The sequence below is a fragment of the Parasteatoda tepidariorum genome, chromosome 6, assembly GCF_043381705.1.
Source record: "Parasteatoda tepidariorum isolate YZ-2023 chromosome 6, CAS_Ptep_4.0, whole genome shotgun sequence".
Classification (NCBI taxonomy): Eukaryota; Metazoa; Arthropoda; class Arachnida; order Araneae; family Theridiidae; genus Parasteatoda; species Parasteatoda tepidariorum.
Genome location: NC_092209.1, coordinates 57,478,116 through 57,501,258, shown reverse-complemented (window position 1 = coordinate 57,501,258; position 23,143 = coordinate 57,478,116). Strand labels below are relative to the sequence as shown.

The 23,143-nt window shown below is 25.8% G+C and overlaps 2 protein-coding genes and 1 long non-coding RNA gene across 6 annotated transcripts in view; 2 read left to right on the top strand and 1 right to left on the bottom strand.

The window, feature by feature from the left end:
• The window catches only part of LOC107451978 (uncharacterized), a gene marked incomplete in the record, with an annotated part of 60,877 nt that extends 56,224 nt beyond the window's left edge, over positions 1-4,653 (top strand). Inside the window, 3 exon segments of the mRNA XM_071181605.1 lie at positions 206-234; positions 2,893-2,943; positions 4,317-4,653. Of these exon segments, the coding sequence (XP_071037706.1) occupies positions 206-234; positions 2,893-2,943; positions 4,317-4,556 (320 nt within the window).
• A 527-nt stretch (positions 4,654-5,180) lies between these two features.
• LOC139425725 (uncharacterized) lies at positions 5,181-7,139 on the bottom strand. Its single transcript, XR_011636886.1, has 2 exons — positions 7,056-7,139; positions 5,181-5,877 (listed from the first exon to the last, which is right to left on the bottom strand). It is a non-coding gene; the product is annotated as an uncharacterized lncRNA (long non-coding RNA).
• Positions 7,140-9,315: 2,176 nt separating this feature from the next.
• LOC107451979 (uncharacterized) lies at positions 9,316-22,875 on the top strand. Of its 4 annotated transcripts, XM_043051108.2 has the most exons (7): positions 9,331-9,758; positions 12,431-12,495; positions 13,912-13,990; positions 16,241-16,444; positions 19,446-19,637; positions 21,098-21,148; positions 22,506-22,875. In XM_043051108.2, exons 4-7 carry the CDS (start codon positions 16,268-16,270, stop codon positions 22,746-22,748), a joined length of 663 nt encoding a protein of 220 aa, XP_042907042.1. In that variant the 5' UTR covers positions 9,331-9,758; positions 12,431-12,495; positions 13,912-13,990; positions 16,241-16,267; the 3' UTR covers positions 22,749-22,875. The 4 variants fall into 4 exon arrangements, with proteins under 4 accessions (XP_042907043.1, XP_042907042.1, XP_015923721.1 ...); XM_016068235.4 differs by lacking the exon at positions 13,912-13,990 and having other exon boundaries at positions 9,460-9,758; XM_043051109.2 differs by lacking the exons at positions 13,912-13,990; positions 16,241-16,444 and having other exon boundaries at positions 9,316-9,758.
• The last annotated feature ends 268 nt before the right edge of the window (positions 22,876-23,143 follow it).

Sequence of the window (23,143 nt, the reverse complement as noted above, 5' to 3'; positions counted from 1 at the left end):
AAAATTACTTTTGTCTAATACATAAAATTTTCAAGAAAAAAAAAAGCTAATTATATTCCTAGTATTATTATACTGAATTTGTTATAAATATTTCAAGTATTTTGTTAAGATTTGTTGATTGCTTGAAAATTTAGCACTTACAAATTGATTTTAGTGAAAATATTTTTAACTTAATTTATGCATATTGTGTTTTATGTTGTTGCAGGTTTCTCTAAAAGTGATTCTAAAACAAAAGTATGTTGTTATCTGATTTATCTACCTTAATTTTACTAATCTAATTACTATGTCATCTATTTTGTTTTGTATTAATGTATTTTAGTTTTATTTGTAGTTTTGTTTTATTTCCATTTTAAACAGCATGTTTTTCACGCTAAAAACCAGAGATTCGTGCACCTGGAATGTCATAGAAAATCACGGAAATTTATTGATTTCGACCTTCATCAAAAAATTTTGAGGAAAATCATGATTGTCAGTGATAAATGCTAAAAAATCATAGAAACTCCCAGTTCGTTATAGATTTGGGGTATTGGAGCCATTAATTTTGTCGAGCGATTTGAAAATCCAGCATTGCGATTTGTATTGACATGATTTTAATATAGCACATCTTAATATGCATTTTCCTGATTTAAAAATCCCTCATTTCAGTCTGCATTTGTCGGACTTAAAAAATTAAACATCCTGATCCATATTTGTGCCACTTTATAATCACACATCATAATTTGTATTCACGTGATTTAAAAAATACCCATTGCGATCCATATTTGTGCGATTTAAAAATCACACATCGTGTTCTGCATACAAGTGATTCTAAAATCTCTCATCGCGATCCGCATTTCGTAAATTTAAAAAGATCACATATCGTGATCCATACTTGTGCGAATTTATAATGTCACATCGCAATTTGTATTCATGTGATTTTGAAAATACACAGCGCCTTCAATATTATTGTGATCTAAAAATTACATGCTGGGATCCATATCCGTTAGATTTAAATTCACACAACGTGATCCGTATTCTTGTGATTCAAAGATCATTTATCAGGATCTGCATTTGTGTGATTTAATAATCAAACATCATGATCCGTTTTTTATGCGAATTTATAATCACACATTGTGATTTTTATTCATACTACAGTAGAAAACCGATTATCCTGAACGATCGGGACCATCGCTATTCCGGATAACTGATTTTTCCGGTTTTCTGATACGCTACAAAACGACATTTTTTATTGTTTATCAAACCTAACTTAAAAAACATTATTTAGAAATAGTTTTTAAAAGAAGAAAAAACGATAAAGTCGCGCATAATATATAAGTTTAATAAGATATAAAGGGGGGAAAAATAATGAAGTTAAAAATATATACAGAAATTTATACTTTCTTCCTTTTTTTAGAGCGATGGTGGGGAAAATTTATGGAATTTCGGTCCGGTTTTCTGGTTTCCAAATAAGAGGTTCTGTACTGTATTTTAAGAAATACATCCATATTCACTTGATTTAAAAATCCCTTATCAGTATCAGTATCTTTTAAAAATCTTATCATATTCATGTAATTTAAAAATTGCACATCACAATTTGTATTAACGTGATTTAAAAATTACACAGAGTGATCCATATTTGTGCGATTTATAAACCAGGTATCTAGTTCCGCTTTTGTGTGGTTTATGAAATCACATCAAGATTTATATTTGTCGGATTTAAAAAAATTATGTATTGCAATCCGCATTCATGCAGTCTGAAAAATCACACATTGTAATCTATATTTCTGGGATTTAAAATTACACTTCACTGTTTGAATTCGTGTGAATTTAAAATCACATAGTGCAATCCGTATTGTGCATTTGTGCAATTTAAAAATTACAAATCACTAACCACATTCGTGCATTTTAAAAAAATTACACATTGTAATCCGTATTAGTGTGATTTAACTATCACATACCGTGATCCGCATTTGTGCAATTTAAAGAATAAGACAATATGATCAGGTTTTCTGCGTTTTAAATATCTAACATCGCGATTCGTATTTTCACTCATTAAAATATTACACTGAAAATTCATTCTTGTTCTACCTCTTGTACTGAGAGGTTGAAACAATACTTAACTTTTTCTTTATTTCTATTGTGATTTATCTTATTATCTTATGTAAAATTTTACTTTAAGATAACTTACAATTAGAACAAATTAAAAATAAATTATAAAAATCATATGAACTCTTGTGTAAAATTTTACATTAAGATTTTATGCAATTAGAACAAATTGAAAATAAACTTTTAAAATCATATAACCACTTAAGTTCTTCTTTTAATCATATTTTAATAAATAATTCTTAGAATTTTCTTTTTTTCTGTATATACTTTTAATGAAAAGTTACGATAGTTGAAAATTTAACAGAATTAATTTTTTTTATAACAAAATAAAAATATTTTAAATTTTAGTAAATGCAGTAAACGTAAGCATGACAAGCTAATTATATGATAAAAAATAATGTGTAAACAATGTTGCATGAACAGTTGCAATATTTTTATTAAGATAAATACTGATAAAATGGAACTGCACAAAAATTATGAAAAAATGTTTCTATGTATACTTGTGCATAGCATATGCAAATCATACTGTGCAGTGTGGACCATAAAAAAAAGCAATCATTTCCAAAATGAATTTAAAATTTTGATGAGAATGTCATATTGAAAACTTCTTTAGAGACTAGACTTTTTAACGGAGTGAAATTAATTTTGTACTTTGAATTAATTATAGAGGTATGTTGACTTATAAAAAAAAAAGCAAATGCGACTTTAGATTAAAACAAATCACAGATTCCTATTAATGAGTAGATTTTTCCTTACTCTTCTAATTGCATGATGGTTGGATTTCTAAATGCAAACTTTATTTTTTAGTTTGCAATTGATGAAGATAACCAAGAAGCAATAGAGAAAGCTTTGTTACAGGTAAGTTGCTCTTATATTCTATAAGATTTCTTGAAGGGGGAAAACAAGTGTGTCTCTTCCTGTACTAAAGGAGCATAATGAATTTCAATAATAACCTAGTATATTAATGTGTTTTAACTATCATTTAACATTTCTTTTAATTTTAAAAATTATGTAATATTTTTAAGTTTTTTTAAAATTGTTTGATGAACCAGTTTAATGAAAAATTAGTAAATAATTTATTAAATAATTCATTGTAAAAAAAAAAGTTTTCCTAGTTGTTATCATCTGTTGTAACTTTTTAACTCTTTGCTGTTGATAATCTCCATTTGATTGTATAGTTGTATGCAGTTACTTTTCCATGTAACGAATCGGTTTCACTCATCATATTTGTAAGGTGGTCACAGTTCATGATAGTTAATTGCTATAAATGATTATTTTATGACTCTTATTTTACCAATTTTTTCTAAGCTTTCTTATAATTTAATAGAATCACATTTCTTTAAACAAGACGAAATATTGTCTATAATATCTAACAAAGCAAATTTTATTGTTTTTTTTAAAAACCAGAATTGCTTTATAATTAATATAAATCAAAGCAGTTAATCCTATTAAAGGCAGAATTACATAATTCTTAAAAGTCTAAAATATTTACAACATCAAAGCTGAAACATAAACATGATGCAAAACAAAAGTTATGCACAACAGAATTTTTAAGACAGCGGGGGAGGGGGGGGAATCAGAAATATGTTTAACCAGGAAGTATTTTTCTCTCTTTGATCACACCGAGATTTAACGATCACACCGAGATTTAACATTTGGTATATGAGTAATGAAGTTTACAAACAACTTAGGAATAAATTTGAACAATTGATTTTAAAGTCATGGAAAGATATGTGAATTTTAGCTGTCTCAGCAACTGTAAATGAGGTATAATAAAGGAATTGTAAAATACGTTTTTTTTAGTCTTAAAACTTATCATTTTTGTAACTTTTTAAAATTTATAAAAAATCTAGGTTACCTAATAATTTGTCAAATACATTTATTTTTTAAAAATTTGTAGGCTTATAAACTATGTTTCAAAAACTTCTGGATGATTGAAAAGTGACCACATTATTTTTTTACACCTGCTATAAATTATAAAAAATAAAAAAAAAATTAAGAATATATTTCACATATATGTTTATAACATGCAAAAAGTGTGAAAATATTGATGAATTATTTTTATTGCTCCAGGTACTGTCTTCAAGAACATTATTAATATAAACATAATTAAGCTATCATTTTAAGCTGAAATTTAATTTGACAAATTGATGACATTTATAATAATTCATTAATAATTTTCTATGTTTAAATAATGTTTAAATTAATAATAATTTATTCACTTTATATAGGAAAATGAAGCTTTTACTTTTGGATCCTCAAATAAAGAGAAAAATGTTGAGGAAGAGAAATTAAGTTTTAAGTATTCTCCAAATCCCTTTTTAAACAATAAAGATTCCAAATATCATATTCAAAATGATTTAACAGAAAGTGACAATGAAGAGAATGAAAGCTTGGAAGAATTCTGGGAGAGAGCAGATATCAAGCTTGCACAAAGATTAAGACAGTTCACAAAAATAAAGACTGATTAATATTATACATTTTGTATAACTTTTTCTAAATGTTGGCTTTGAATCAAAATGTGTATTTTGATACTTGAAAATAAATTTTTATGCAATTGTTTTTAAATATATTGAATGGTTAATGAATTGTACGCAACTGAATAAATCAGAAAACAATATTTAATAACAGGCAACTACTATGTGGCCATAGATTTTTTAAAAAAATAATAAAATAAGATTTGTTATTTAAGCATGACAACAATTCAAAATTTTCTATATCCAATGGATTCACTGTTTTGTTTTCAAAAGCCGTAGGCTAAACTAATAAAAATTCGAAATATTGAGAGAAAAAATTTCTTTTATAAAAAAAGATTAAGTAAAGTATATTTTTTAAAATCATACTATTCAAAGAACTAATTGGTGATAAAACCATCTATATTTTTACAAAAACAAAGCGAAATATTAAAAGATTTCAGCTTGTCTAATTATTTAAACTGCTTGTTTAGTTAATTTTATTATATTGTTAAAAATATTTTTTGGAATAAGTTAAGAATCTCGACAACTGCAAAAGGTTGTACTTAAATATGGAATTTAATGAAAGTTTTTGTCTTCATTTTTGTAAATCCGAATGATTGTAAATAAAAAGGCAATAAAATCAACGTCAAATTTTAATGGTGATAGAACATTTTGTACATAACATGCAAAACAATTACTAGTAGGTCTTTGACTTTAGGCATCACAACTGATTTTATCCTTTCGTTTTTATGTCAATTTAGCTCATTAACAAATAAAGTGGAATGATAATGATTTATAAATTAACAGACACCGATGTAACATCAAAGTTCAATACTCTTTAGGTTTGGATCAGATATAGAAAACAACTGCATCCTCTCTGGAATCAGCTTTCGAATGTTTTTTTTATTTTGATAGAAAGTAAATAATAAAACGTTTTATATCACCTGAATAAGAACATTTGTATCAGTTATTAATAAAATTTAATTTCTTATACTGAGACTGAATCAAATAGATAAAAATTCTGTAAGTACAAACTTGCTCAGAAAAAATACTTGGCAAAATAAGGGGGGGGGGATGAAATATGAAGATAAATATTAAGGGAAAAAACAAAATGGGAAAACTTTACTTTATAAAAAAAAGTTATGAAGTAAATAAAATATGTATTATTACTTTGCTATAAAAAAAATCTGAGTAATTAAAAACAAAAAATAGAAAAAATAATGGAGTTTAGAATACCATTTTCTCCCTGAATTTATCTTTTCCTCTTTAAGCTTATTCAATATTGATACATTAGGTTTATCAACACAGGCTTTGCTTTGTAATTCTGTTATTCTTCCTATCAAAATTAAATGCATACTTATAAGAATTTAAAAACATTATATTTACTGAACATTTATTTCCTATTAACATCCCACAGCAATCAAATATACAAATTGTAAATAATTTTTAAGTAAACTTCATCGAAAATAAAAATTTTAAAATTCTCCCACCAAATACTACACAACACTTTATAACATGCTTGATTGCTTTGACTAGAAAAGCTTAAGAATATATGCACAGGAAAACTAGCCCTTTGATTTTTAATTTTTTATTAGCAATTGTGAGTGAAAATATTTCATATAGTGAATAATACTATCATTTATAAGTGCGAATGTTTTTATTTAATATCAATTAATTTGTAGCATAATTCTTCTTAGCAACTTTTCCATCTAGCTTATTTAAGTTAAATTATTCAATCATATACATTGCATATCATGACATATATTTAAAGTTCGAAAAAAAAACAAACACACATTTTGAAAATTTTCAACCCTTGTTAGGACTAGGAAAATTAAATTTTAGACAAAAAAGTTTTTAGTCCTTATAATAAATATTTTCCCTTATTATTTAAAGGAATTAATGTTTTGTCTTTTAGATTAGTAAATATGTTTATATACATAGAATGATTAAGTGATAATTAGTCTATCGTTAAGATTAATAATTTCAATATTATGATGAAATGTAGCATGGATAAGAACTTGTTTAGGTTATCATCCTGACACTTGGCCATTTTATTAGTTTCCAAAAAAAGCAAAATGAAAACTTATTATCAATTCAAAAATAAAGATCTGACGCATTTTTTTAAAGAATATTTTGCAATAGTATTAAACTAGAATTTTTTTTTTACAAGAATAAAATGGGCAGACCACATCATTAAGAAGCATGAAGGTTACAACACAAAAAAAAAAATCTTCAATGCCAGTACTAATAAAAAAGGGTAAACAAAATTTAAGATGGTTAGATGCTAAGGAAAAGTTTCATTGGTACTGTAGAACAAAAAGCTGGAGAACGTTCTTGAGAAGCCAGGGCCCACCAGAGTCTCATCAGTCAATGTAGAATTAAACTCTGCATACAATGGGCAATATTCTAACATTCTTTGTTTTATTGCTAAAGCAACTTTACAAGATTATTATGCTGCAATTATATAAAAATTTGAGGTACATAATTTATATTAATATTTTAACATAAAATTACCTTTTTCTCTTTCAAAGTTTTCTAAGAGCCTTTTCCATACATTCTTAATAATGAGCCCCAAGAAATTATATGAGGATGTAGTTGTTGAAAAACAAATCACACTCCGTTATTCTGCTGATTAACAGAATAGATGGTGTAATCAAATTTAAAAATACAAAAGAACCTAAAAATTTATAAAACTGTCATTTTAATTTAATGTATAAAAAAGCATACTGTAAAATTGCCTGGGAAGCACGATTTTGTCATCTCTTTGATTGTAACGCTTATCGTCACTTAATTCAGAATCACAATAAAATATTTCAAATAGATTTATCGTAAATTCCAAAATAATTTATTAGATTGAAAATACTGTGGAAACTTTCATTAGTGTAAAGAACCTTAGCAAATATAAATAAACGCTCTTGATTAAAGTGTCAAGAAATACGTACCAAAAAAGGGTTAATCACTAGTCCATAGTCTAAGTTCGATCTCTTATGTGACCTTTCTAGTATTTAGCAATAGTTTTATCAAACAAAGAGTATAGTATATAAGATCAAAAAAGACAACAGAAACAGGGTAGACTGATTCATAAGAGGTTCGCCAACATTCACAATGAAGATCAGTATGGGTAAGTTCTCTCCATGTCAACTTGTTTATTTATTATTAATTAAAGTATTTTAAATTAATTTGTTATAGATTAAAGTATTATTAATTTAAGTATTAAAAAGAGAAAGTATAATAAGATAAAGTATTTAAATGAATTCAACAATATATAAATAAAATGATCACAGGTTAAAATGATAATTAGTAGTTTGTGTCTTTAAACCTCTGGAACAATATGGTGCGTCCAAAAAAAAAATTTCTTTTTCTCTTTTGTTAGATATAAGGAGTTATTTATTATTTTCGAATGATTTTATATTGCAATAAGACAGACATGTTAATTGTAAAAACTTCAAACTTACCATTGCTTTATGTTTCTCAACTTTAATTACGAATTCCTTTTTCTGGTGTTTAAGATTTTTCATCCTAATACTGATTTCAGTGTCACCCATTTAATAATTTTTGAAATAAAAAGTCTCATTTAAAAATTAGTTTTTATTTTAACAAGCAACCCATTCTTAAAACAATTTGTAGTAATCAGTTAAAAAAAAAAAAGCAATTTAAAATTCATTTTTTAATCTAGACGAAGAAACAGTAACGATTTGAGTTTTAGAAAATGATACACCAAATATCCACTTTGTAAGTTGCAGTGACATAACTGAAAAATGTATTTAATATTTTCAATAATAAATTTTTGTGTAATGAGAAAATTATGTCACAAGTTATGCCCAATTAACGGGTCCTTAACCTTGTGCCGTATTAACGGGTACGCGGGGCTCTTGGCAATTAAAGTTTTTGGGGCCCTTAGATTACATTTTTTTATTTATTCAAATATAAAAGTATTTATATATCTTTTCATTTAAGAAAGCATATTTAAAATAAATAATAATCAATTAAATTTTACTTTATTTTGTTAAATTAGAACTAAAACATACTCATAACATTTTATAATCATAATATATAGATTTGAAATTGATTTTTTTTTCAGAAAAATCGTTGTTTTTCTTTATTTTTAAACATTTATTTTCAAAAAACCCATCTCCATCGCCGGGTCCCTAATCATTGGGGGCCCCAGGCCATGGCCTGGTCTGGCCTAATAGGTAATCCGGCACTGGTCACAACACTAGTAAAGAGAGCACCTATATTACATTCTAATAAACCCTAAGAACATTTTTAAAAACAACACATTTTAAGTATAATAACTAAAAAATGCATTTAAGGAAACTAAAAAATGTAACTTCTTTTCAACATTATAACTCTATAGTAAATGTTCAATAATTTAATGTAAAAAAATTATTAAATTAAAACCTGAAAAGGCCATTTACAGATGATTTAGTTCAGATACAGAATTTGATGAAAAAGAAGTTACATACAGATTTAAATCTGCCGTTACTGATTATCATTTGTTTTATCCTAAGTATTGGGGATTAAAATTATCATGTGCTAAAGATGAAAGTACCAGAAATTTACATATCAATATTTACCTAGATTTATTTTATGTCATAGCTTCTCACAGTAAATCAGATCCTATTTCCTGAAACATATTTTTCCAGTCGAAGTTTTCAAAACTATTGGAGCTGGTGGCTTTGAAGTTTGAAATAACGAAACCGAAACTTAGACTATTGATTGATTGATTGTTCTTGGCAATCTTTTAAAATTTAATTTTATTCCCTTGACTTTAATAAATAAATAAAATTTGATTCTATTTTTCAACTTCTTAACTTAAGCATGAATATGGAAAAGATATATGCTCTTTTACAAAAATGGAGAGGAATTTTGAAAATGATGGTAGTTTAGGTTCAAGCAAATACTAAATATTCAATCTTGTTCCATTTAAGAGCGGAGTGGTTATGAAATGAAACTGAAACTTTTACAATTAAAGCAATTGTAAATTATTTCTAATTTGATGATAACTGTTAATTACTATTGTAACTTGTAGAATTATGTTTTTAACGGTAAATTTAATTTAAATAGTAAACAGCTTCTATGCTTAGAATTCAAACTTGTGCTTTTAGTGATAATTTATTGTAGTAAATTGAAATATACTATTTTAATTGACTGACCATATATCACTGGACTTGAAAATGGAATATCGAGATGAAGATTTTCTTGATGAAGCTAATCGTAAGTTTGATTTTTTCGTTTTGTGTTAAATTAGAACTTTTTTTTCGTATTAGTTAGAAATCTTTAGCTCTGATGGGAGTGAGCTCTCCAAGTTTTTTTCGACCACCGTTGATCTCGCGTTTTAGCTGATTACTCAAACTTTAAAAATCTAGGGAAACAAAGCCCTTGTTTTTTGTGCCTTGTGAGAAAACAAGAAAATTTATCAAAGAACTATAAAAGAATTTTATTCTAAGGAAAACACGAAAGAATTTTTTTTAGTATTTCATAAGTAAGAGATATAGTTATAGATTTAGAGATAAGATTCTTCCAATTTCAGATACTTAACTCAAAGATTTTTATGCAGTGATCAAGCTAGCTCACTTCTTTCTATATTTATAAGCATTAGTGACTTCTGGGCAGTCGCCCAGAAAAGATTTCAGTACCTGCTCCAAAACAATTGTATTACTCAGGGCCCGATTAACCTCTGAAAATAGGGGAAGCATAATAGGATTTTGAGGCCCCCCTAACTTGAGCAAAAGAAACTTTTGATATTTTTCGCCTATAAACAATACATTTTAAAGAGACGAGAACCATGTGAAAACTATTAGAACCTTAGAAAGGAATACAGAGATCCTATGCAATCATGTTGAACCCTTCTTTACGTGCTTTATAGTAGCAAAAACATGTTAACAAAATTTAAATATTTCACTAAATTAAATTATAAAATTTCTTGTTGTTATACGAAAGGTTCTTTGCAAGATTAGTCTCTTATTTTACGCCAATTTGTTTACTAGCGGCAAAACAACACAAAATTCTAATTCAGCATAAATTATTGCTACTGCACCAGAAAAATCATACCAAATAATTTTCAAACATGAAACAAAAATATTTTTTGTACTGATAGATATTTAAAAGTCTTGTGTGTTTAGTTCAACAATAAAAAGCAGAGTAAAATTAAATTGAGCACGCATGATAGAGAAGAAAGATTTTAAAAAAAATAAGAAAACTCATAGGTTACCATTACATAGGCTTTTTTCTCGCTTTCAAATTCGCAAAATCTTCAATAATATCTGCAAATTGTAACCTATTTGTAATATCACTCTCTATTGCTAAAAGGGCTAAACCACTTAATTTATTATTTGAAAGAGTTGATCTCAACCGATTTTTTTTTTCTTTTCAATGCAGAAAATGAACGTTCACTAGTGCAGTGCAAAAATAAGAAATTGGGCCCCTAATTTCAGTCATTTGGGGGCCCCCCTAGAATTTTACAGGGGAAGCACTTGCTTCCTGTGCCTTTTCGGTAATCAGGCCCTGGTATTACTTCCGGGCAGTGACATGAGGAAGATTCTTGTAATGTTACCTACATCAAAACAATCAATAGATCTCTGGGTAAAGCACCACATAAGGTGACCAACTCGAAGGTAATGGCTTAGAAGTTACCTCTGGAATAACTAATAGATTTTTTTTTAATGTCTTTTGCAAGTTAAAAAACCAATCTGTACCTTGTTGATTGTAGTTGGTATAAACAGGTACTGGGGAGATTTCCTTATCATGATCTGTGGCAGAATATTCGCCAAATCTCGGAAACTTCCGGGCAGTGGCCCGCGAGAAACTAAAACGAAAACATCACAGAAAGGGGCCAAATCGAAAGGTATAACTCGTAGCCACCCCCAGGGCGAACAGCTATATATATATTATTTTTTTTTAAATTGCAAGTTTAAAATCTATTTGGCACCTTGGGGATTGTAGTTGGCACGACAAATCATGATATGGAAATATCCCCAAAATTTCTTAATGGTATTGAAAATAAGTATTTATTACAATTCTGAGAAAACTTTCCCTATTGGTACTTGTGCCAAAATGACCAATAAGTTTTGTTATCAGCAGATACATATCACAGAATCTAACTTAAAATGTAAAACTTATAATCTGCTATCATACCAAATATATTTTCTTGAATTTAAATCTCTTGATAAATTTAGTAGTTCTAAATTCATATGGAAATATCCTTTACATTCTTCCTATGTTTTGAACTTTATTTTGAAGTTTTAAATATGCTTGTAATTATTGTTTGTTTGCTAACATACCATTTGCAGTATTTTTAACAATTCTTCTTTTCTTCTACTTCTGTTCATGATTTCTGATAATTACCTCACTCTTTTTACTCTATAAAACTCTTTTCCCCCTCATCTTTATTTTTTCCAATTTAACTGTCATGACCAGGTTTCTTTCTTCTTACCAACCATTGATAGTGTTTTTTAGATAGGTTTATTTGAGGTCGGTAAATTTTGGCCTTTATATAAAAAAAAGTTTTTTTCATTTTTTATTATTGTATTTAAATTACTGCCAACTTTATGTTGTTTGTGTTGAATCTGTATTTTTTGAAAAAAATTACCAGGTAATAAGAAAATCTATGTCAAAATTTTGTATTCTTATAAATTTCAAGTTGAAAATATTGTTCATGGAAGAAGTGAATCATAGAAAATGCATTGCCTCTTTTATTGAATGTCTTCGTTCATCCCTAATTTTGTAGGCCTCACAATCAGTTGACACTTAAGCGAATATTATTTATATATAAAAATAATAAAAAAACAGCTATAGAGATGTAGAAAATATGAATTTTTTGTGCATGCAATTAATTTTTTTCTAGTTACACTGGTTAATCATTTTTAACAGTTTTATTTTTTTTACAGTTATTGAGATTCCTTGTGAATTTTGCAATGATTTGTTTCCTATAATTCTTTTAATGGAACATCAGGTAAGATGTGTATTTTTTCATGAATTATTTCAATTAAAATTTCATGTTATTAATAAATGTTTTATACTTCAATGTCATATCACAATTTGAAGTGATAAATTTCTGCACAATGCTATAATTTTTTAATGAAAATCAGGATAAAATTTAAATTTATAGCATATGAAAAGAAGAAAAAAAAAGTTATAGCATAACACATGCTATTTCTTCATTTTCTTTGAATTTTAACTGGGAAAAGTGTAGTCCTTAAAAAATGAGTGTTACTATTGACAGGGAAAATCGTGAAAAATATCAAGATGTGAATAAAAGATACATATCTTCTAGAATGTAAACATTAATCCTTTCATGGATATAAGTTCTTATTTAAAGTATTTAAACTTTTAAATAACTAAATTATAATAAGAGGAATATAAGGTATGATACTACAGTCGCTTCAGTATTCTAGTGATATCCTTACATCAGAAGCATTGATGTCATAACTGATACATGGTCTTCTAGATTTATTTATAATTTTTATCCTTAAATACAAAGTGTGAAATAAAAATAGTTGTAATTAAAAACATTAAATTTTCAATTTAATTTTTTTAATTAACCTCATAATTTGAAGAATATTATAAATAAAAAGAATTGATTCTGTAGGTGAATCGGCATTATAAAATTATTTTTTATGAACAACCTAATTGTGTTCTCTATATTTACTTTAAAAATAATATGTATTTTAATTATGAATTAAATTCAAATGCTGCAAAAGCATTCAAATAATTTTAATGATATTATTTTCTTTTAAAAAAAACTCAATAGTTTGCTTTTATTTATTATTTTTAATACATTCTTAGAAAAATTATTTATAATGATATCTTAATATCTAAAATTATTACTTTCAATTTGGTTGAGTGATATTTTGCATTTAAAAAGGAAGACTTATTTTTATTTTTAGATGAAGCATATTTATTATTTTAAATAAATTTTTAGATGTAGCATATATATTATTTATTATTTTTAATAAATTCTTAGAAAAATTATTTATAATGATATCTTAATATCTAAAATTATTACATTAAATTTGGTTGAGTGATATTTTGTATTTAAAAAGGAAGACTTATTTTTATTTTTAGATGAAGCATATTTATTAAGGTGAATTTTAAGAATAAACAGTAGTAATAATGCAAGGATTGAAAGATATAATATGACATTGGTGACTGATTTATACGAAACAAGATAAGGGTATTGCTAAATGTTTCGAAAACTGCTAGTAGTTAAAAAAAAAAGTGATAAAAGTACATGATTGCTTACTTAGCAAAAGTAGTGAAATAGATATTAGAAATAATTAAGGTGACTAATAAAGGAGATTTTTCAATAAATTTTAATTATCTCTTGCCATTAAGTGATGTTTACTTTTATAAAATTTTTTCTTTAAAGGGAATGCTATGCTGTACGAGTAATCCTTCTTAGCAAATTCTCTGTCACCTACATAATTAAATAAAAATTCTAAGTTAAGGTACGCCTAGAGTAAATCATAAAGTTTCTAATTTCTGAATTTTTTATTTTTTTCTCTTCAAAACATTGAAACAAAACCAAATTGTGGCCCGATTATGTAGTTTAGATGTAATCCCTCAATAATTTGTTTGCATTTTAAAATTTTGAAAATATTTTTTTTAGCATTTGAAGCTTCATAGTTTATTCTAGATTTACCTGAATTCACTTTTATCTGAACTTAAAATTTTAAAATTCTAATAGAGGTGAAACAAAAATTGCCACTAAATGCTTCTCCTTCAGTATAGCTTCCTCTTAAATCTGAATTGTTTTTCTTTGTTTGTTGTAATCAGGGATGGTAAGTTTCTTACACAGTGGAAAAAACCGTGCCGGGAGATATAGGCAGAGCTTAATTTATCATAAGGTTGAGAGGCTTGTTTTTCTAGAAACAATAGAATGTTAAAAAAAATATAAATTTCTCTGTGTAGTTGTGTTGATAGTATTTTCCTCAAGAATTGTTATTGGAATTATGTGAGAACAAAAATTGAAATGTAAGCTCACATTTACAAATCTATCATCATTTATTTATGTTTTAAGTAATTTAAAACCCCTTTTTTAATAAACAGAAGGTAAATTATGTTTAAAGTTTCAACCAGTGCCTACAAATATTAAAGTTTATGCGTACAGGACCTACATTTTTTAATCAGGACATTGACCTAGGAGGTTTCTTCCAACTCAAGTGGAGGAAACTCTTTTTATTAAAGAGTGTATTAAACTAAAAATTTAAATATTTTATAATTGCAATATAACTTCAATTATAATAATATTTCCAAGTCATTTAATAAATAATTTTTAAGTTAAAATAAAAAGTCAAAATTGGAAAGAAAAACAAATGTAATGAATTTCTTAAGAAATTAATACAGCTGCTGTTTTTTTCAATGTTTTAAATAAAACAGTTTAGATCAAGCTTATTTTTATAATTATATATAAAGAATTTTTAAAATATCGTAATCACTTTATTTTATGTATTATATTACAAATCACACAATGATTTCGTAATTACAAACAGCATACTAATTTTCAAACTTAATACTGTTAAGTATGATTTCTTTAAACAATTCTAAGATAGTATGCTAAAGGTATTTAAATAAATAAATATTTTTAATGCAAATTGTAATTTTACATACCTAATCATAAAAATATAAGCAAATAATAATTTATAAAATATACTTAATTTTTTACTATAGATTATTTATTTTTTTCTTCTTCTAAAATTAAAGAATTTTTATTTTTAAAACAACATTAACTTTAATTTTTTTTTTTAAATAAGCAAATAAGTGATTAAACAACTTTAAAGCTTTTTTAATCTGTCGAAACTTATAACTTTTATTTCAAAAAATAAAATTTGTAAGTTTTCAAATATAAATGTTATAGCTGAATTTTCTTTTTCCTCCTAACATTTTGATAGCTTTGCAATATTTTGCTTAAGATTTACTAATATTATAGTTTTAGGGAGAAAATTTTTTTATATTTTACTGTTAATTAAATCAGAGAAAAAAATAATTAAGTAAAAAAGAAAATTAATATCAAAAATTAATAAAAAATACAATGGCCTTAAAAAAATTTGACCAATTGAAAAAAATATTAGCAAAGTAATGATTTATAAATTGATATTTTATTTATTATTATCTCTAGTGTTATTTATTATTTCTAGTAATATTTTATTGAAAATTCTGTTCTTAAACCGAATATTTAGTAAACTAAAAATAATATAAATGCATGTCGAGATATAAGTATACATATTTATTTAGAAAAATTAGGAGTAACTTAAATCAAAATAAATTGTTTTAATAAGATATCATGATTTTAAAATTCTGTTTAAAATTGAAATAAATGCTATGAATATAGATGTTTAAAAAAATATTTGTGAAAAGTTCTTACATTTTTTTGTATTTTATTAAATTATATTTATTTTAAACCTGAACAATTCATTTATTCACTATTAGTAAATAGTTGTATCGGTGAATTTTGATCAATTTTATATTCTTCCACTTCATCTAGTTTTTTTTCCAGTGCCCTAGAAGAAATTACTTTTCTGGATTGAAATGCCAACCCTGGTTATAATAAATGTATTATATTCTTAATACTATGTCCATCCTAATTTACTTTTGATTTTTTACTATAAATTTTAAAGATGAGATTTATGCACTTGTTACTCATATTTGATATGTTTATAACCTTAATAAACCTTATAAATTTATTTACTGTTTTTAAGACTGCCTGTCGGCCTGATCTAGCACGTATGATTGAGCCAACTGTTGAAGAAGTTGAAACTCAATTTCGGAATTTGGAAAATAACTTGGCATTTGAAAATCCAATAGATGTTGAAAGGATTGATCCCCCCACCTATCGAAATCAGATACAAATTGAAGAAATTCAAACAAGCTCTATTCCAAAAGAAAAGGAACAAATAAATAGAGTACTCATTTCTTAAAATACCTTATTACAGTGAAACCTCCAGAAAAGACCACCTCTATCTACAACAAATTTTGGGAGGAATGGAAATTTTTCCATAGACTTTGTTTTGAAGAAAACCTTTAGAAGAGACCATTAAAACCTCTCCCAACAACATCTGCTTAAAAGGTTAAATAAGGAAACACAAAAAAATATCAAAACGGAAAAATTTCACAAATAAAATAAGTAGAATAAAATATATTCAAAATATTTGTGTGAGGCTTACAACCTCATTTTGCAGTCAAAATGGATTAAAAATGATGCTATTAATAATTTACTTTTAGAGTTGAAAGTTAAGAAAAAAAATTATTTTAGAAAAAACAAGCATCTCAAATAAACAAACCTCTTCTCATCTTTTAAAGCTAATTAATTTTTATTATATAAAATTAAATGCAAACTTAAATAAAAAACTTAATTAGTAAATTTGTTTTTACTCATAATTCTATTAGTTGAGATCATTTTTATAGAGGCTAAATTTTATTAATTGATCCATCTCTTAATGGCACTCACAGAAGTGGCATTTCTGCGGCAAGGAAACGACATTGACTAATATTAAAATCGTTCGTGATAACAATTTTGAAGTCAATGGCCGTAACTTCTAAGAATTATCAACCTCCATCAATGACCATTTTTTTATGGAACAGAGTGTGGCCGTTCCCGAGAGGTTTCACTGTATAATATTAACAAATCACCTTTGTTTTTTATCTTTTTTTTACACAAAAAGTAAATTAATATCAAAGAAAGAACTGATTGATGATAAAATTTATAGAAAAAGTTTTTTCAAATGAAAGGATTATTTCTGTCATATTTTTTATTATGAAATATGTTTGCCTTAGTATGATAATAAGTTTTCATATCATATTTTCCAAACCTTTGTTATTAATCTAATTTCTTTTTATGTTTTCTTTGGATTTAATTTTAAAATAACCTGAAGTTATTTCTAACACTCAATTTGTTTCTTCAAAATAATTTAATTAATTTTAAAATACTAAAAAAGATACAGTACTTTCAAAGTAATATTTTTTCCGTATCAGTAAAATTCACTTTTTTAACCTTGCATGTCTTGATGATACTCTTAATATTACTGTGGGTTTAATTGCATTAAAAAATCAATCGACCCTGGACAGACACTCGCGAGAGAGACTGCCGGCCTCAGCGATAAGAACGTGTTTGCGCTTCCTGTCGCGAAAGGATTAATAGTCTGCAACTTTTCTTATTGCCCATTTTCTTTATTCTTAACTAAAAATTTTTTTAATTTACATGTTTAATATTTGCTACAGAAATATAAATTTTAAGTACAGGTTGTACTAAGTATTTTTAAACTGAGTATGCCAATATGAATCGAGGCATATCTTGGATGTGAGTTTCCTACCTCAAAATTTTAATCAAGGGTAAAAATACTCATATAAAATTTTTAATTTTTTCCCTGCTTGTTAAAGCAAGATAATCACATCAAAAATCAAGCAGTGAGTAATATATTTTTGATTGTCGATATAGGGCAATAGCATCCCTTCCATGCATTCTGAATTCAATTAATTAATTGCTATTGCTCTAACACTGCTTGTAAAAAAGGTTTTGCAACGTAAAATAAAATATCTAAAAAATGAGCTGGTCTTAGTAAGGAGCACTTTTAAGGTCTTTCCAGCAACATTGCTTTTAGCAAAGAATATAGAGAGGACAAGTCCAACTTGTCATATATGTAACTAACGTGGGGATTTTATTTTTTTGCCTTTGTTTAGCAATAAAAACCCATTGATTGTATTTTTGATCAGCAGTACAACTTGGCAAAAGGCCGAAGTAAATCAGGCACTAATAGCTAGCATGTTTCATTTTTTCTGATCTTTTGCTGTTTTATAAGAAGAAATGAATGGTGAAAGAAAATCTAATTTTAAAAAAAAATCTTTCATCTTATTACTATCTGTTTCCTTTTCAATTGTTGTCTTTTATTTTCAACCGCTATATTTATATATTTTACATTAACGCTCGACCAATGGATCCAATTAAAAGCTACTCCCAGTTTAGCTTTCAAAACTTCTTGACCTATATCTGCTTTCTAATTTTCTTTATTTTATAGCTAAAAATAGTTTCATTTGCTTTATCAATATAAACTTTATCTTAAGGACCATTCAAATATTATGTAAGCATTTAAAAGGGGTGATTTGCTTATTTGTGATGACCAAGTTTAAAAGGTTATAAGTAATATTTAAGTAAGACACTAAATTCCTTATAAAGTTTAAAAGAAAAGAAAAAATCCCTCTCAAGCCAGTTCAATTAGAAAGGAGGAGTACTTTTTTATTCTGATTCAATCTATATATTCGTCTAGAAGAGTATTGGAATTCAATGTGCATTTTTCCTTGACTTTATTCCTTTTTTTTAAAATTTAATTAAAGGTTCTTGTTTGTGTCATTGCACTTAGCCAAGTTTGGTTACAGCTTCGTAGACATGTGTACTCTTCTATTTGTCAGTCTTGTTCCTATCTTGGTTTTAATAGCTGCTGGTGTTGTTTTATAGTTGGTGTTTATTAAATGCTACAGAATATTTATTTGCTAAAATGAAAGTTTGTTGACTGTTCTTTCTAATATTTCTGATACACAACTTACGTTTCAGTTGTGAATTTTTTGGTTTTGCTGATAATAAAAGGTCAATGGGAATGAATCTAAAATAAAGAAAAGTGTATTTACACAATTTTTAAACAGCCTAATTCATGGTTTGTATTTGTGAAAGTCTCCTTTCAAATTAGTACTTTTCTGTTTTGTCATACTTCATTATCTTCTGCACTTGCAGTCTTTTGTGCTTTTTAGTCTTACATTTTCTCATAAGTTCAGTATTGATTAAAGAAGTAAATTGAGGTCGAAAAATTCCTTTGTTAATTGTTTGTAAAATGACTTTTTCAATTAAATTATTTGAGAAATGATATTAAAAATAAATAGCAATTAGATAAACTTACACCATTGTCTTTTCTTCAGATTTCTGAATCTGAAAGGGAAGTTTATGGCCCCAAAAGTTACTTGGATAAATCATCAATGTATACTGCTGTGATTTTTAAAATCATTTACATGCTTGGAACTAGTATTCTAGGAGTTGTGTGGTTCATTTTAAAGATAATTTTTAAACTTCTTAGACTTTGGTGGAATTCTAAATCTGAAGGAATTGATAAGGTACATAGTTAAATTGAGTTAATTATTTAGTTACAAAACATGTAATTTATAGCTTTTTTTCTTCTTCATTTTCCTTTTCTTTTCTATTATAAAAAATTTTTTGAACTATTAAACTGTTGTATAGTTTATGCTTTTGTTGCTAGTTTTTAAATAATTCAAATTAATAGTAACTCTTCTAGAAAATTCTAAAATTTAAACCTTCGCTAAAATAAAGTTGTAAGTTTCATAAACTCAAAAATAGTAATTGTATAAATTCAAAAATAGTAATTGTATAAATAAACTAATTTATCTTATCTTTATTTATTTATTTTTGTTCACCATGCATTTCTATACTTAATTATTCATCTCGTAATGCTTAGTTACATTATGTGAGAGTTGAGAATTTTAACTGGCACTTTTTCAAAAAAAATTTTTTTAAATATACCCAAGAAACTAATTTTCACAGGAAATCATGCATAATAAAATGTAATTTGGCATTTTATGCTCTACATAAAGAAAACAGTGTAATTAACTTTTTTTTTTAAACATAATACTCCATTACTAAAAAGGTTGCTGTTTGTCAACCTTTATATGCAATTTTTTTAATGCTGAAAAATTCATTCTTTTGTTCTATTTCTTGTACTGAGAGGTTGAAACAATACTCAACTTTTTCTTTATCATTCTATAATTATGATTTGTCTTGTGTAAAATTTTACTTTAAAATAACATACAATTAGAACAAATTAAAATAAATTATAAAAATATCATATGAACTCTTGTGTAAAATTTTACATTAAGATTTTATGCAATTAGAACAAATTAAAAATAAACTTTTAAAATCATATAACCACTCAAGTACTTGTTTTACTCATATTTTGATAATTTTCATTGAATTATCTTTTTTATGTGTATACTTTTAATGAAAAGTTACGATAGTAGAAAATTTAACAGATTTAATTTTTTACAACAAAATGAAAATATTTTAGTAAATGCAGTAAACATAAACATGACAAGCTAATTTTATGATTAATAAATAATGTGTAAACAATGTTGCTTGAACAGTTGAAATGTTTTTATTGAGATAAATACTAATAAAATGGAACCACACAAAAATTATGTATCTATGTAAATTATGTATCTATTAAAATGTATCTATGTATACTAATATATAGGCAAATCGTAGTCTGTAGTGTGGACCATAAAAAAAGCAATCATTTCCCAAATGAATTTAAAGTTTCGATGAGAATGTCATATTGATATAGAAAAACTTCTTTAGAGACTAGACTTTTTAACAGAATGAAATTAATTTTGTGCCTTAAATTAATCATAGAGATTTGTTGACTTATATAAAAAAAAAAAAAAAAAAGCAAATGTGAGTTTAGATTTTAAAAAAATCACAGACTTCTATTAATGAGTAGATTTTTCCTTACTCTTCTAATTGTATGATTGTTGGGTTTCTAAATTCAAACTTTATTTTTTAGTTTGCAATTGATGAAGATAACCAAGAAGCAATAGAGAAAGCTTTGTTACAAGTAAGTTGCTCTTATATTCTATAAGATTTCTTGAAGGGGGGAAACAAGTGTGTCTCTGCCTGTACTAAAGGAGCATAACAAATTTCAATAATTTATTAGTATATTAACAAATTAATAAGTTTTAACTATCATTTAACCTTTCTTTTAATTTTAAAAATGATGTAAATATTACTTAAGTTTTTTTTTTTTAAATTTACTTATTTTAAGACCAGTTAAATAAAAAATTTGTAAATAATTTATTAAATAATTCATTGTAAAAAATAAAAAGTTTTACTGGCTCTATCATCTGTTGGTAAAACATTTTAACTCTTTACTGTTGATAATCTCCATTTGATTGTATAGTTGTATGCAGTTACTTTCCCACATAACGAATCGGTTTCACTCATCATTTTTGTAAGCTGGTTACAGTTCATGATAGTTAAATTATTAAGCAATAAATGATTATTTTAAGACTGTTACAAAACTTTTTCTGAGCTTTCTTTGAAATAATTTGAATGACATTTCTTGAAACAAGACGAAATATTTACAGTAATATCTAACAAAGCAAGTTTTATTGTTTTTTTTAAAAACCAGAATTGCTTTATAATTAATATAAACCAAAGCAGTTAAATCTATTAAAGGCAGAATATGATCCTCTTAAAAGTCTAAAATATTTACAACATCAAAGCTGAAACATAAACATGATGAAAAACAAAAGAAATGCTCAACAGAATTTTCAGGAGAGCAGGGGAAAATCAGAAATATGTTCAAACAGGAAGTATTTATTATTAATTTTTTTTTTATCACACCACAATTTAACATTTGGAATATGAGTTAATACAGTTAGGAACAAATTAGAACAATTGTTTTTAAAGTCATGGAAAGACATATGAATTTTAACAGTTGTTGAACTGTAAAATACAATTTTTTAATCTTAAAACTTATCATTTTTGTAACTTTCTAGAATTTATAAAAAATCTAGGTTACCTAATAGTTTGTCTCATACATTTATTTTTTAAAAATTTGTAGGCTTATAAACTGTGTTTCAGAAACTTCTGGATGATCTAGAAGTGACCACATTATTTTTTTACACATGCTCAAAATTTTCACCTGCTATAAATTATAAAAAATTAAGAATATATTTCACATATATGTTTATAACATGCAAAAAATGTGAAAATATTGATGAATTATTTTATTGCCCCAGGAACTGTCTTTAAGAACATTATTAATATATAAACATAATTAAACTATCTTATTAGAATCATTTTTAGCTGAAATTTAATTTGACAAACTGATTAAATTTATTAGAATTCATTATTAATTTTCTACATTTAAATAATGTTTCAATTAATAATAATTTATTTACTTCTTACAGGAAAATGAAGCTTTTAGTTTTGGATCTTCAAATAAAGAGAAAAATGTTGATGAAGAGAAATTAAGTTTTAAGTATCCTCCAAATTCCTTTTTAAACAATAAAGATTCTAAATATCATATTCAAAATGATTTAACAGAAAGTGACAATGAAGAGAATGAAAGCTTGGAAGAATTCTGGAAGAGAGCAGACATCAAGCTTGTACAAAGATTAAGAATGTTACAAAAGAATTCACCACATTATTAATAATAATGAATCACAAAAATGAAAAGTGATCAGCATTATACATTTTATTTAACTTCTAAATGTTGGCTTTGAATCAAAATGTGTATTTTGTTACTTGAAAATAAATTTTTATGCAATTGTTTTTAAATATATTGAATTGTTAATGAATTGTAGGTAACTGAATAAATCAGAAAACAATATTTAATAACAAGCAACTACTATATCAGGGATGGGCAAACTTTTTGGGTCGTGGGCCAAAAATCTAGAAAAAAAAGTTTGGTGGGCCGAGTAAAAACTTCTAAAATAAAATAAAGTCACTTCATCATTGAGTGCATGTCACTGTACATCAACTTTGCGTTTTTTAGTTGCCATTTTGGGATAAAAAATGTTTACAAATAACTCAAAAAGGTAGTAGC